We start from the raw sequence: 12,398 nt of genomic DNA, 5'->3' as shown, positions 1-12,398 counted from the left end.
AGGTCTAAGGGCACGTTTTTTCGAGCTCGAACATGGTACACGAATTCTCAGGGCCATTTCAGCTACGAGTGAAATCTTCTTCCGGTTTATCTCATCCTATGATTAAATCAAAACTTTTTCTCTTCTTCCGGTTTATCTCATCCTATGATTAAATCTGAACAATTTCAGCTACGAGTGAAATCTTATTGAGTATGTTTGTTTGCTTCTCTCTAGTTTTCCTAATCATGAGTTTCTTAAAAAGATGGGGGGTTTCTTATGACGTAGAATGTAGATGGTAAACATTACAAATAAAGTCTCTCAAATTTTTGTTAATAGTTTTGAAAATCAAGTAAGAAAGCCAAAGCAATGTGACGTCACAGATAATGGGCGGGGTCTTGTAGTATGCTTGGAGTAATTGAACCATTATTCCGAAAGCAACTATGCATGCTCAAGTTGGCAACATGCATGTTAGCTTAGGGAAAACAACTTAATTATTTATTTATAACTCAATCCTCAAATCAACAACACACTTCATACCATTGTTCTAAAACCAATTGGCATTTAGTAGTGTTAGTTAACTTAAACTTCACCCAATGGAGGGTTTAAGAATATTATTTTTCTTGTTATTGGATACTACAAAGAAACTTCCATAACTTATTGAATTGTTTAATCCCAAAAAAATATCAAGATTTGCACGTTAACAAATTTTGTTTTACATAAAAGTCATTTTAACAATTTAACTTGTCATATTTGTGTATTTCGTTTTTTCATGTTAGATTTGAAGGTCAAGCAGACAACTTTTTGTTGTTTTAAAAGAAAAACACTAATTTAGTTTAACGAGTTGTCTTTTGAGCAGGCAACGGGTCTTATCACGGAATTCTCTAGAGAAGAAGTGCAAAACGCAGTCTGGGATTGTGGGGGAGACTGCACCCCAAGCTAGACAGGTTCACTTTTAAATTCCTCTAAGAGGTTTTGGCCCTGTTGGAACCTATTTTATATGTGTTCCGATCTCAAGGTGAACTTGTCTAAAAGCAATATCTATGGCATTGGGGTGAAGGAAGAGAAAGTTAGTAAAATTGCAAAGATCCTTAATTGCAAAGAAGGTAAACTATCTTTATGTTTTTAGAGATGACTCGCGGCGCCACTATGAAAAGGATTAAGCATTGGAAACTAATAGTCGACAAATTCAACTCCAAGTCCTCAAGGTGCAAAGTTAAGTGCCTCTCTTTCACGGGTCGCGTGACTTTAGCAAAAGTAGTTGTAGGAGCTCTTTTGATTTACTACTTGTCACTATTCAAATCCCCGACAAAAATCATAAGCAACCTTCAAGGCATCAGGAGGAAGTTCTTGTGGGGTGATAGTGGTAGAAGGGGTAATATAAGATGGATTACTTGGGAGAAGCTCATGGTGCCAAAAAAGTGGTGGTCTCGGGATAGGGGGTATTTGGGGTTCTGATCTCCTTCTTTTAACAAAGTGGTGGTGGAAATGTAAGGAGTATCTGAAGTCATTATAGGTTGGGTGGTTAAAGCTATCCATGATAACCCAAAAAAAGTTGCCTCGTTCGCCTTAAAAAACAAGTGTGCTAGTATTTGGAAGAATAATGGCTCGATGGAGAAAGAAATTATGAAACTGGATCTACCCATCTACGGGTATTTAAGGGGTCGTGCAGGCGTGGGTACAAAATTCATTTCAGGGTAGACTCTTAGCTTGAATGCAGACCCATTCAAGAGGAATTCCCAACTCTCTATGCGATTGCAAAAGCTAAAGGAGCAATGGTCTAGGATAATTTCTTCAGGTGTGGTAGTGTCAGACAATGATCTTGGCAATGGGCCCGAGATCCTAACTACGTGACCAAGTGGGAAGAACTGGGCCAACTCATGAACATCCTGAACAATTACGTATTACGCTCTGGCGGTGACAAATAGACGTGGAAAGAATCTGAGAAAGACAAACTTTCTATTGCGGATATTCGAAATCAGATTGTGGAGACTAATGGGATCCTGACAAACTTAAAAGAGACGATGTGAAATAGTTGGATTCCGCCGAAAGTCAATCTGTTCGGTTGGAAAGTTATCAACAGAAGAATCCCTTTAAAAGTAGAACTGACGAAACGCGACGTCTCTTTAGAGAGTTTGTTGTGTAGTCGATGCACATTGCACAATGAATCAATAGATCATCTAAACTAAAATAGATCTTCTCTTCACCAGGCAGATTCTCTAACAACTCTTTATTTATTGAATCCACTACTTCATTTGTTGGAGCAAGAATGGCTCTTTGTTGGAAATACCTTAAATCCCACAAACACTTATTCATGTCCGGATATGTAAATGAAATGAGAGAAGAAATAGGATTGAGCTGATCATGAATATGTAAATCATCTGGAATTTCAATATTTCCTTTGTATTAGATTTCCTTTGTTTTAGAGTATTGAAAGGTTAAATTTGCATTTTGGTACGAGATTCACTGTTTAGGTGTGTAACACTAATTTTCATTTCAAAATCATTTCTAGAATATCTGAGAATAATTTATAAAACAAGCAAGTATTTTAAAAAATTATCCTAAATTTAAAAGTAAACTCTTCACCCCTTTAAATTCTTAGGGGCGGGACATGCACCTCATGGGAAGAGGGTTGAGGGTTCCAACCCTCACTACAACATTGTCGCCACCCCCAAGAGTAAGGATTGAGAGTAAGTTGTGCGGGTAGAGGAAGCCGTAAGGATAAGGGTTGAGGGTTGGGATGTTTGATGAGTTTAAGGTTTAAGGGTGTGTGGTTGGTGGGTGGAGTAAAAAAGTGGGGTCTGTGGTTCAAAGTTGGCCGCCAGTGTTTTGTAGTGCAATTGTACTTTTTACAGAATTTGATATGATGTCTTTAGGGTAGGGCGCCGCCAGTATTTTATAGTGCAATGATACTTTGTACAAAATTTGATATGGCGCCGGTTGATTGGCCGAGACAAGGGTAGTACTACCTTGGGTGCCCTTCCACCCTTACAATTATGAATATTTTTTTTATAATTCATCAGATAATAAAAATTGATCGAAATAAAAATGTTGTTTATCATCCTTAATTTTTCATTTTTAACAATTCAAGCATGTCATCTTTTAACCTCATTTACTTGTATATTAACCTTACAATCTTCCACTATGTGCGAAATAAAATATAAAAGTGCAAATATAATCCGTTGAGGTTTTCTTGGACCTAAAAGTGCAAATATAATTCAAACGATTGCTTCAATAAATTAAACTTATTCATTTGTGTTTTAGTCCACCCGCGAACCTCGCGGGTTCTTAAACTAGTAAAATATATAATGAAAAGGAAAGATCCAAATGAGTGAATCATGAATAGAAAATTTCAAGTAGGGAGACAAGTTTCTAGTTGGCATGTTTGGACCATTTGGTGAAATAATTGACATCCATCAGTTTGCTAGTCCCCGCCAATAAAAAAACAACACATCAACATAATTGTGTTATTTATTGTTTTGTATAATAAATTTGGCATGGGTCATTCTGCCCTTTCACAAATCAGGTTATAAATGTATATTTATAAAAGAAATAACTATAAAAAACCCAAAATCTGAAAATTTATAAAAAATTAACCCTAACAACTTAAAAATAGAAAGAAAAAAAGGAGTTGATATACATACGTCACCCACAATTTCTGAAGACCAGAAACATCATGCATACAAGTCGTATAAGACTACGCGACTCGTATAAATCATCATTTTCCAACAAAGTTGCAGCTCGTTCAAATCAGTCGATTCGTATATTAGATGCCTCGATTGTATATGGCCATATGAGTCAGTTGGTCCTAAAATCTGACTTGTATAAACCCATGTGAGTTGTATAGCTTTTCGAGATGACACATTTTGTCATTGCTTTTTCTTATTTAGTCTGATTACAAGGTGCCATAACTGTTTACCAGGGCCGGCCCTAAGAATTCATGTACCCTGTTCGAGCTCGAAAAAACGTGCCCCTTAGGGCCGCCCAAAATTCTTTTTTTTATCAGTTTTTAGAAAATATTTGGGTATTTGGCTTATTAACCTAATGGGCTAAATAGTTTAAACAATATGATTTTTTTTAAGTGGGCCTATGTTAATATTTTTTTTTGTTATACCCTATTAATTTTTTTTTTACATATATAATATCGGATTTTTTTTTTTAAATTGCGTGCCCTACGAAAGCACGGGCCCTGTTCGGTTGTCCTCCCCGCCCTCCTTCAGGGCCGGCTCTGCTGTTTACTTTTATTAGAAAAGAGTAAAATGCACGGATAGTCCCTGTGGTTTGGTAAAATTTCACCTTTAGTCCCCAACATTTCAAAATTACATGTATGCTCCTTGTAGTTTGCTCGGTTGCTACACGGATAGTCCCTAAAGTGGATGGACGTTAGTTTTAATATTTAATATATTGTTTTTTTAATGATAAGGGTAGTTTTGTAATTTCACGTTCACTTAACTGAGAATTCTAACGTCCATCCACTTCAGGGACTATCCGTGTAACAACCGAGCAAACCACAAGGAGCATACATGTAATTTTGAAAAGTTAGGGACTAAAGGTGAAACTTTACCAAACCACAGGGACTATCCGTGCATTTTACTCATTAGAAAAAAAAAACTATTGTTTCACAAAGAAAATATCATACGGTTATTTAGTTTCACTAATAAAAGTTATTTATCTACAAAAAAAAATTATTACTTGTTTAGTTTTATTAAAACTATGTGATTTTTTTTATAAAAAGATCAAAATACACACCAATCGCATAAGAGTATAAGACTCATATAAGATTATCATCAAACAAATTTGACATCACTGGTATTTTGTATGAATAAGATTACCTTATACGACTCGTATAAAATATCACTGAAAATCCATAGGTATGTAGGTATATTGAAAAAATGGAGCTACCTATTGGTTCACATGAGAAACTAGATTCTCCCACCATCATATGCCAACTCCTATTTCTATATTATTTCGTTATGTATAAATTAATTAAATATTTGTAAACATGCGTAGTGTGAGAGTATTTTTTGCGTAGTGTGAGGTAGTATTTTTCTAATATTATATTTAATAAGTCTTTTTTATAAACAATATAACTTCAATAGATTGTGATGTTTTGTAATGTACCACACACATATAACTTTGAAAATTAAAAGTGATGTAAAATAGAGACCATAAAATTTATAGTAACACTCTAATGGTATTTCACATTTATTGGCATGCAAATTAAGTTTTGTGAGGTTTAATTATCCTTGCAAGTTAAATACATTAATAAATAAAAGAAAGGTTTTGGGATGATCAGTTATTGTCCTAACAAGTTGGTCTAGTGGTTAGTCACTTGGTTTCTCTCTTTAAGATCTCAAGTTCAATTGCCACTAGCATCACTTTGAATGTAACACCCTGCTTTTTCATACTTTCCATTATTAGAAACCGTTGCTTGTATTTCTATTTTTGGAAGTCTTGTATGCTTGTAATCGTTCTTTCGTTGTAATCGATGTAAAATCCGAGACTTGGATCATAATGAAATTCGTATTTTTCTTTACATACATGTTATACACGTTCCATAATTGTTCATACACTTGGATTGATATAACATGTGATACTTTATTTATACTTTGTGCAAAATGCGTCAACTTGCAAACATATGACTATTATGTTCAATTCAAAGCTAAATCTCGATAAACATACTTGATTATACTTGTTTATATTTGCCTTTATGGTTTAATTACATAATATACCTTTAAATATAATTGTTATACTTCAAACACCCTAACCATAACTTAAAACAACCAATTTATGAAAGTTAGGAGTCAATAATGTCAATATAACAAACAATTGGTCAAACTTGGGCTCTCGCCGACCGCGACTCGCCTAGAAGGGGGTCTTTGCGGGCCGTGTAATACGCAGAACCATCTGACCAGCTCGTTTATTGGCGAGTTTGTATGGTTTTGTTGAGTTTTCAATGTGTTTCTTGCATTAAATGGAACCAACAACCAACCCTAATATTTCCCTATAAAAACCAAGCATCCTCCGCACATTTTCCACTTTACAACTCACACAAGACAAAACACTCTCAAATCTCTCCTTAATCTGCTGGAAATCAGAAAAAAGATCAGAATCACTCCAAGTCGCTTAAGTGAGCATAACTTCATCATTTCTCAACCTTTTTCTTTGATTCTTCTTTCTAATCACTTGGAACAAGCCTAGGTATGATTCCACAAGTTTTTCATGGAAAACCAAGGTCGGGAACATCACCAAAACAGGCTCTAAAGTGGTATAAACTTTCTATTTTGATTTAAACTTTGTTAAACTACTTGAACTTGAGGTTTCTCATACACATTCCTATGTCCTTATGCTCATAATCACATCTATGGTTAGTTGGGCTTAAAAACAAGGTTGTGACATCTAAAATCAGAGGTTTAAACCTCATAAACATTTTGTTTTGGTTAGGGTTTTAACCCACAAGTGGTGTACATGCTTAAAGCTTGTAGTTTGTGTGATTATAAGGTTAGCTTGGGCTATCCTACTTGAAAATCCGCACATTACTTGATGATTTCTTAGATTAGTTGTAGTTATTTCCTTCATTATTGTATGCTCATGACCTCCTTGTTGTCTATGATAACAAGTGTAGTGGTGAACACCAAAGAGGTACCTAAATGGAAGACTTGTCCTTCCAACCTCATGCATGACTTATATGATATACAAAAGAGGTTCCTAAATGGAGGATTTATCCTCCTACCTCATGCTTGACTTATATGATATTATGACATACTATATACAATATTCAAGTAACCAAACTTTTGATAATGAACTAGTGGTCATTTGTCAAGATAGTAGGTTACATCATCTAAGGACCATAATGCTTGTCACGATTCTAATGGGCTTTTGTCCCATGAAAACATTTAAACTCTTTTTAGTTTCATAGTGTCAAGAACAAGTATTATGTGTGCTAGGTGATTACTTTCTCATATGTATGCTTTCATGTACTTTAAACTCCAAATCATTACTCCTCCGTTAACATCCAATACTCACACACCTACGTTTCTTCGTGTAAAAGGACATGGTGTTCCATTCTAATCAACCAAACACTCGCGAGATATCAAGTAGGAAGCTTGCAAAACCGTGAGTATACTCGATCCCGTTTTACTTTTAATCACTTTTGGGTGCAACATGTATGTTATACAAAACACACTTCACATGAAACTATTTTAATCACACTCTATCCATGCTTTAACATGAAACTATATGATGTTTGTTAGACTTGTATGCTATGTAAACTATTTGTGTCGATATATGCTCATTAACTTTTCTAGCCCACCTTAACAACTATAGCGCTATAGGATTAACGCACCGCCCATGAAACTTGGGGTATTGTTAAGTTAAACATGTTAACCTCCCACTACTCTATTGGGATAGGCAAAATTAACGCGTTGTAATCTTGGGTTTGAACATATGGTACACTAGGGGTGTGCAAAAAAACAAATTAACGGAACCATAACCGAATTAACCGACAAAACCAAACCGAAAAAACCGAACCAAATAAAAAACCGGTGGGTCGGTTAATGTTTTTTTTTTTTTTTTGAAAACCGAAAGTAGTGGGTCGGTTATGGTTACCATTTTTCCATACCCACCATAACCGAACCGAACCGACATGTAATAAATCTTTGTAGATTTAGGACTTTTCACCGTATTTTTAATATTTGATGTTTTTTTACTAAAGATTTTTAGTACTTATGGATTTTTCATACCATTTTGTGGTTTTGGTTGAATGTTTATTTGAATTTATGAAATGTATGATATCACTTTATTTGAATATTCGATAATATTTGGTATTAATATTATAGATTATGTATATTTTTCTAATACTAAGTAATATACTAATATATACAAATATGCAATAACAATTTATTCCATGTCAAAAAAAACTTAAGCTATTTTTAGCTAAGCTAAATACACGGTTAACCACCCATAACCGACCCACTATAACCATCAAAACCGAATAACCATAACCACCATAACCGATCGGTTATGGTTATGGTTATCCATTAACCGACATCGCGGTTATGGTTATGGTTTTTGGTCAAAACCGACTCAAACCGACCCATGCACACCCCTATGGTACACCATTTCAGCATATTTAGTAGACTTGCATATTGGTTATTCATGTTGGATATGAGACTTTAAACTTTTAATCTATATTATGCTATGTATGAAAACTTGTATACTCGCCAACTTTTGTTGATATATTTTAATACATGTTGCAGATTGATAGACGAGATGATGTTATGAGAAGAAACACAATTTAGGTGGACTTAGATACACACCTAGATTAATTTATCATTTTGATGTTATGTTTTGAAACAATGTTGTCTTTTATTTTGGATCTTTGTACGACAATTTAGTATTGCAGTAAAATTTGAATTTAAATTATATTGTCACATAGTGTTATGAAGTTTTATTTTGGATCTTTGTACGACAATTTAGTATTGCAGTGAAATTTGAATTTAAATTATATTTTAATACATGTTGCAGGTTGATAGACGAGATGATGTTATGAGAAGAAACACAATTTAGGTGGACTTAGATACACACCTAGATTAATTTATCATTTTGATGTTATGTTTTGAAACAATGTTGTCTTTTATTTTGGATCTTTGTACGACAATTTAGTATTGCAGTGAAATTTGAATTTAAATTATATTGTCACATAGTGTTATGAAGTTTTGAGCAATTTGTTCGTCTCATCCCGATGTTTCCGCCATCGGTTGGGGTGTGACATTGAAGGACATTGGTGGTGACAATGAAGTTTAGAACTAGGGCTCTCTAGAGGTCACTAGTTTGAAACCGAGCTGAACCAGGTTTTATCGTAGTGGGCCTACGGGAGAGCAGGTTTTTCCCGGAATTGGTGGCTTAGGTATATCCAATTCTGACCGTTATGGAGGAGAAGATGCATTTGCTTGATTAATGGCATCCCACGATGCTTATCCGGTAATTTAGTTGGTTGTTCAAAAAAAGTTAACATGAAACAGATCGTATTTTGGGTGATTTTTCTAAGCCTTCTAATAAGCACGTTTGTATTTGAACAACCTGGACATCTGTTTATATGAGAATTATAGGCTGTATAAAAAGTATATAATTTATGTGTTTAATATATCAATCGATTAACCCTTTATAACTTTATTACGTGTCTATAAACTGCAACCCTATTATTGTTGTTGTTGTTGTTATTATAACTTATTTTAATTTTATTACAATTATTCGTTAACAAGCCTTCAACATGTTTAAGTTGCCAACAGGTTCATGGTTTTAAGTATAACCAACCAAGTTAGATTTGTTGTATTTGCACGATGCAAAGGATTGTATCCAAAATGCCGTGCGGACCTAACTAGGGCTGTAAACGAACCGAACGAACACGAATAAGGCCATGTTTGTGTTTGTTCGTTTTAGAAATTAACATTTTCGTGAATTGTTCACGAACGTATACCGAACATAAGTTTATGTTCATGTTCGTTTGTTAAGGAAACTCAGTTGTTCACGAACAGTTCGTGAACACTAGTCTCGCACACAAACGAACACAAGCAAATAAAAAAGAACGCAAACTAACATTTAACTTGAAAATAAAAAAAAATAAAAATATTGTTATCCTTAAACATTAGATATAAGTAGTTAAATACAACCATCAAATGATAAATCAAAACACAAGAAGTAGTTAAATACAACCATCAAACGATGAATCAACTTTAACTCACTTAGACATAATTATCCACAAAAATGTCTTAGCATGTCCAAATTTTAGCTAACTTAGAAAAAAATAAAGTTTCAAGTTTTCAATATGTTTAGATAAAAGGTTTATTATTTATTATTTTTTAATATAGTCAAACGAACACGGATGAACGTAATCGAACATATTACCGAACGTTCACGAACGCAGTCGAATGAACGAGACCTATGTTCGTGTTCGTTCGCTAAGCTAACCGAACGAAATTTTTTGTTCGTGTTCGTTCGTTAAGCTAATCGAACGAATATAAACGAACTTCCCGCCAAACGGTTTACGAACTATTCACTGAACGTTCGGTTCGTTTACAGCCCTAGACCTAACCATATTCCCTTACCATGGACAAGAGGCACACGAGATCACCAGGGCTGACATATACTGCACACTTTGAGCGTGTAATATTTACCATCAGAAGGCGTAAACTTGACGTCGACATGTGAGTTTCAACGGCTAAGGTCCACACCCTTTGTCTACCCTCTGGTCTAAGAATAAGTATAAAATGATTTTTTTTTCTTGTAACACTTGTGTCAAATCATCATCATTTCTTTTTTAAAAAATTGAAAAAAAAAAGTTAAAAACATAGGGGGTGTTTGGCTTAGCTTTTTGAAACAACTTATTGATTTATTGGTTTTTTCAAACCAATAAGTTAAAATAATGTTTGGACAAGTGAAAATGACTTTTTGAAACAACTTTTTGTATAAGGTGGAAAAGTCATTTTGAAAAGCTAGGAAACCTTTGTTTTTCAAAATGATTTTTCCACCATATATAAAAAGTTGTTCCAAAAAGTCATTTTCACTTTCCAAATATTATTTTGATTTATTGACTTGAAAAAGACAATAAGTCAATAAGTTGTTTCAATCTAATACATTTTCTGGCGACCGGTAAATTGGATAATTGAAGAAGCTGACTAAGGAGTCCTCTGTTTTGAAAGAACAAAGAGGAGAAGAGCTTTGAAGAGGGGAGTCCAGGTCTGCTTGAAGAAGAGGTGTAGAAGACCTTTTTTTAATGAAATCACTTCTAAAAAAAAGTAGAATATATAATATACCCTAAAGAAAAGAAAGAAAATAAAAATTGAAAAAAAGTTAAAAATATAATATACCCTAAAGAAAAGAAAAGAAAATAATATAAAAAGTAGAATTGTAAGAGGGATCCTGAAATAAAAAGCAACGAGAATCTCTTCCCTCTATTAGTTCCCCCACTCTCACTCCTCTCCACCATCTCTCTCTCTCTCTCAAACTTAAAAGTCGTCTTCTTCTTCATCTCCTGTTTCTGTTCGATTGTGCAAAGAAAGAAAGAAAAAGAAGCATGTTGTTGGGGAAGAGACAACGGCCTCCGATGAAGAGAACCACCAGCATGACAGAATTCACCTTGGACACCAACAACCCACCCGATCACCGCTTCTCCTCTAAGCTCCACCGCCGTCACTCCTACACGCACACAACCTCTCATTTCTTGACCGCTTGCCATCTCTGTAACCGCCCACTCATCCCCGGCCGTGACATCTTCATGTACAGGTACCTACTTTCTTCTTCATTAAGTAACTTCCATATATATATATATATAGATCAATCTGAATCATAATATAGAATTACATGAAACATAATAGTTAATGATGTTTGGTTTGATTTGATTATGCAGAGGTGATAGTGCGTTTTGCAGTTTAGAGTGTAGACAACATCAAATGAATCAAGACGACAACAACAAACACACTACTACCACTTCTCCCAACGCCTCCGAGACTCTTGTTGCAACTATGTAAAATTTTATTTGTTTCTATTCTACTTTGTTTCTCATCGCCCCGCCTCGCCTCGCCTCGCTTATATATATAAACATTCCGACAAATATCTCATATATTCTTCTTCTTGTTGTATAAATTGCAACTCAAGTATGTGCCAGGGGATGGATCTAAACTTTGCAAATTAATATCCCAACTAATATCATATTTTGCAAGTTTAGAATTGAAATTGATGATATGTAATTTCCCCTATGTAATTACTACTACATGATTATCAACATGACTCGTTTATGTTTGAAACGTAACTCACAATGATATGCAATATTTTGAAACAATAGGAATGTCAAGTAAAATATTGGAACATTGTTCTGTATCAACCAATGAGATAGTCCAACACCAAGGCTTTTTTTTAACGGTCAACTAAATCATCGGATAAACATCCTAGGATGTCCTCAATCGAGTAAATGCATCACCTTCTCCATAATAGTCAGAGTTGGATGCATACCCAAGCCATCAGTTTCGGGGAAAACCCGCCCACCCAAAGGCCCATTGCGGTAAAACCCAGTTCGGCGACCTCCTGAGAAGCCTAGCTTCATTGCCACCACCAATGTGCTTCAAAGTGATGCTAGCGGGAGTTGAACTTGAGACCTCAAGGAGAGAAACCGAATGACTAACCACTAGACCACCTTGTTAGGACCAAAGGCTTACTCGATGCTTTACTTTGCAACCGGGTTCTATTTTATTTTTAACTTTTTTTTATTAAATTACTGAGAAGCTAGTAGTCATTTTCAGATGACAATATTCTTATTCATTAAGCTAACATGTGGACCCAAGGTGTGTATTATACCACTTTTGCATCAAAACAAAAATGTTGTGTATAGCGGAGAAACGCCTAAGGCTTTAACCACCACCCACATT

General features: G+C 34.7%; 1 protein-coding gene and 1 long non-coding RNA gene across 2 annotated transcripts; both read left to right on the top strand.

Annotated features, from left to right (window-relative positions):
* Positions 1 to 6,038: 6,038 nt before the first annotated feature.
* On the top strand, positions 6,039 to 8,507 carry LOC110939061. The gene is made up of 3 exons (XR_002591933.2): positions 6,039 to 6,244; positions 7,028 to 7,092; positions 8,235 to 8,507. It is a non-coding gene; the product is annotated as an uncharacterized LOC110939061 (long non-coding RNA).
* A 2,364-nt stretch (positions 8,508 to 10,871) lies between these two features.
* Positions 10,872 to 11,785, top strand: LOC110941074 (FCS-Like Zinc finger 6). Its single transcript, XM_022182686.2, has 2 exons — positions 10,872 to 11,259; positions 11,384 to 11,785. Exons 1-2 carry the CDS (start codon positions 11,051 to 11,053, stop codon positions 11,502 to 11,504), a joined length of 330 nt encoding a protein of 109 aa, XP_022038378.1. The 5' UTR covers positions 10,872 to 11,050; the 3' UTR covers positions 11,505 to 11,785.
* The last annotated feature ends 613 nt before the right edge of the window (positions 11,786 to 12,398 follow it).

The sequence above is a fragment of the Helianthus annuus genome, chromosome 5, assembly GCF_002127325.2.
Source record: "Helianthus annuus cultivar XRQ/B chromosome 5, HanXRQr2.0-SUNRISE, whole genome shotgun sequence".
Lineage (NCBI taxonomy): Eukaryota > Viridiplantae > Streptophyta > Magnoliopsida > Asterales > Asteraceae > Helianthus > Helianthus annuus.
The sequence above is the reverse complement of the archived record's forward strand: the minus strand, read 5'-3'. Positions and strand labels throughout refer to the sequence as shown.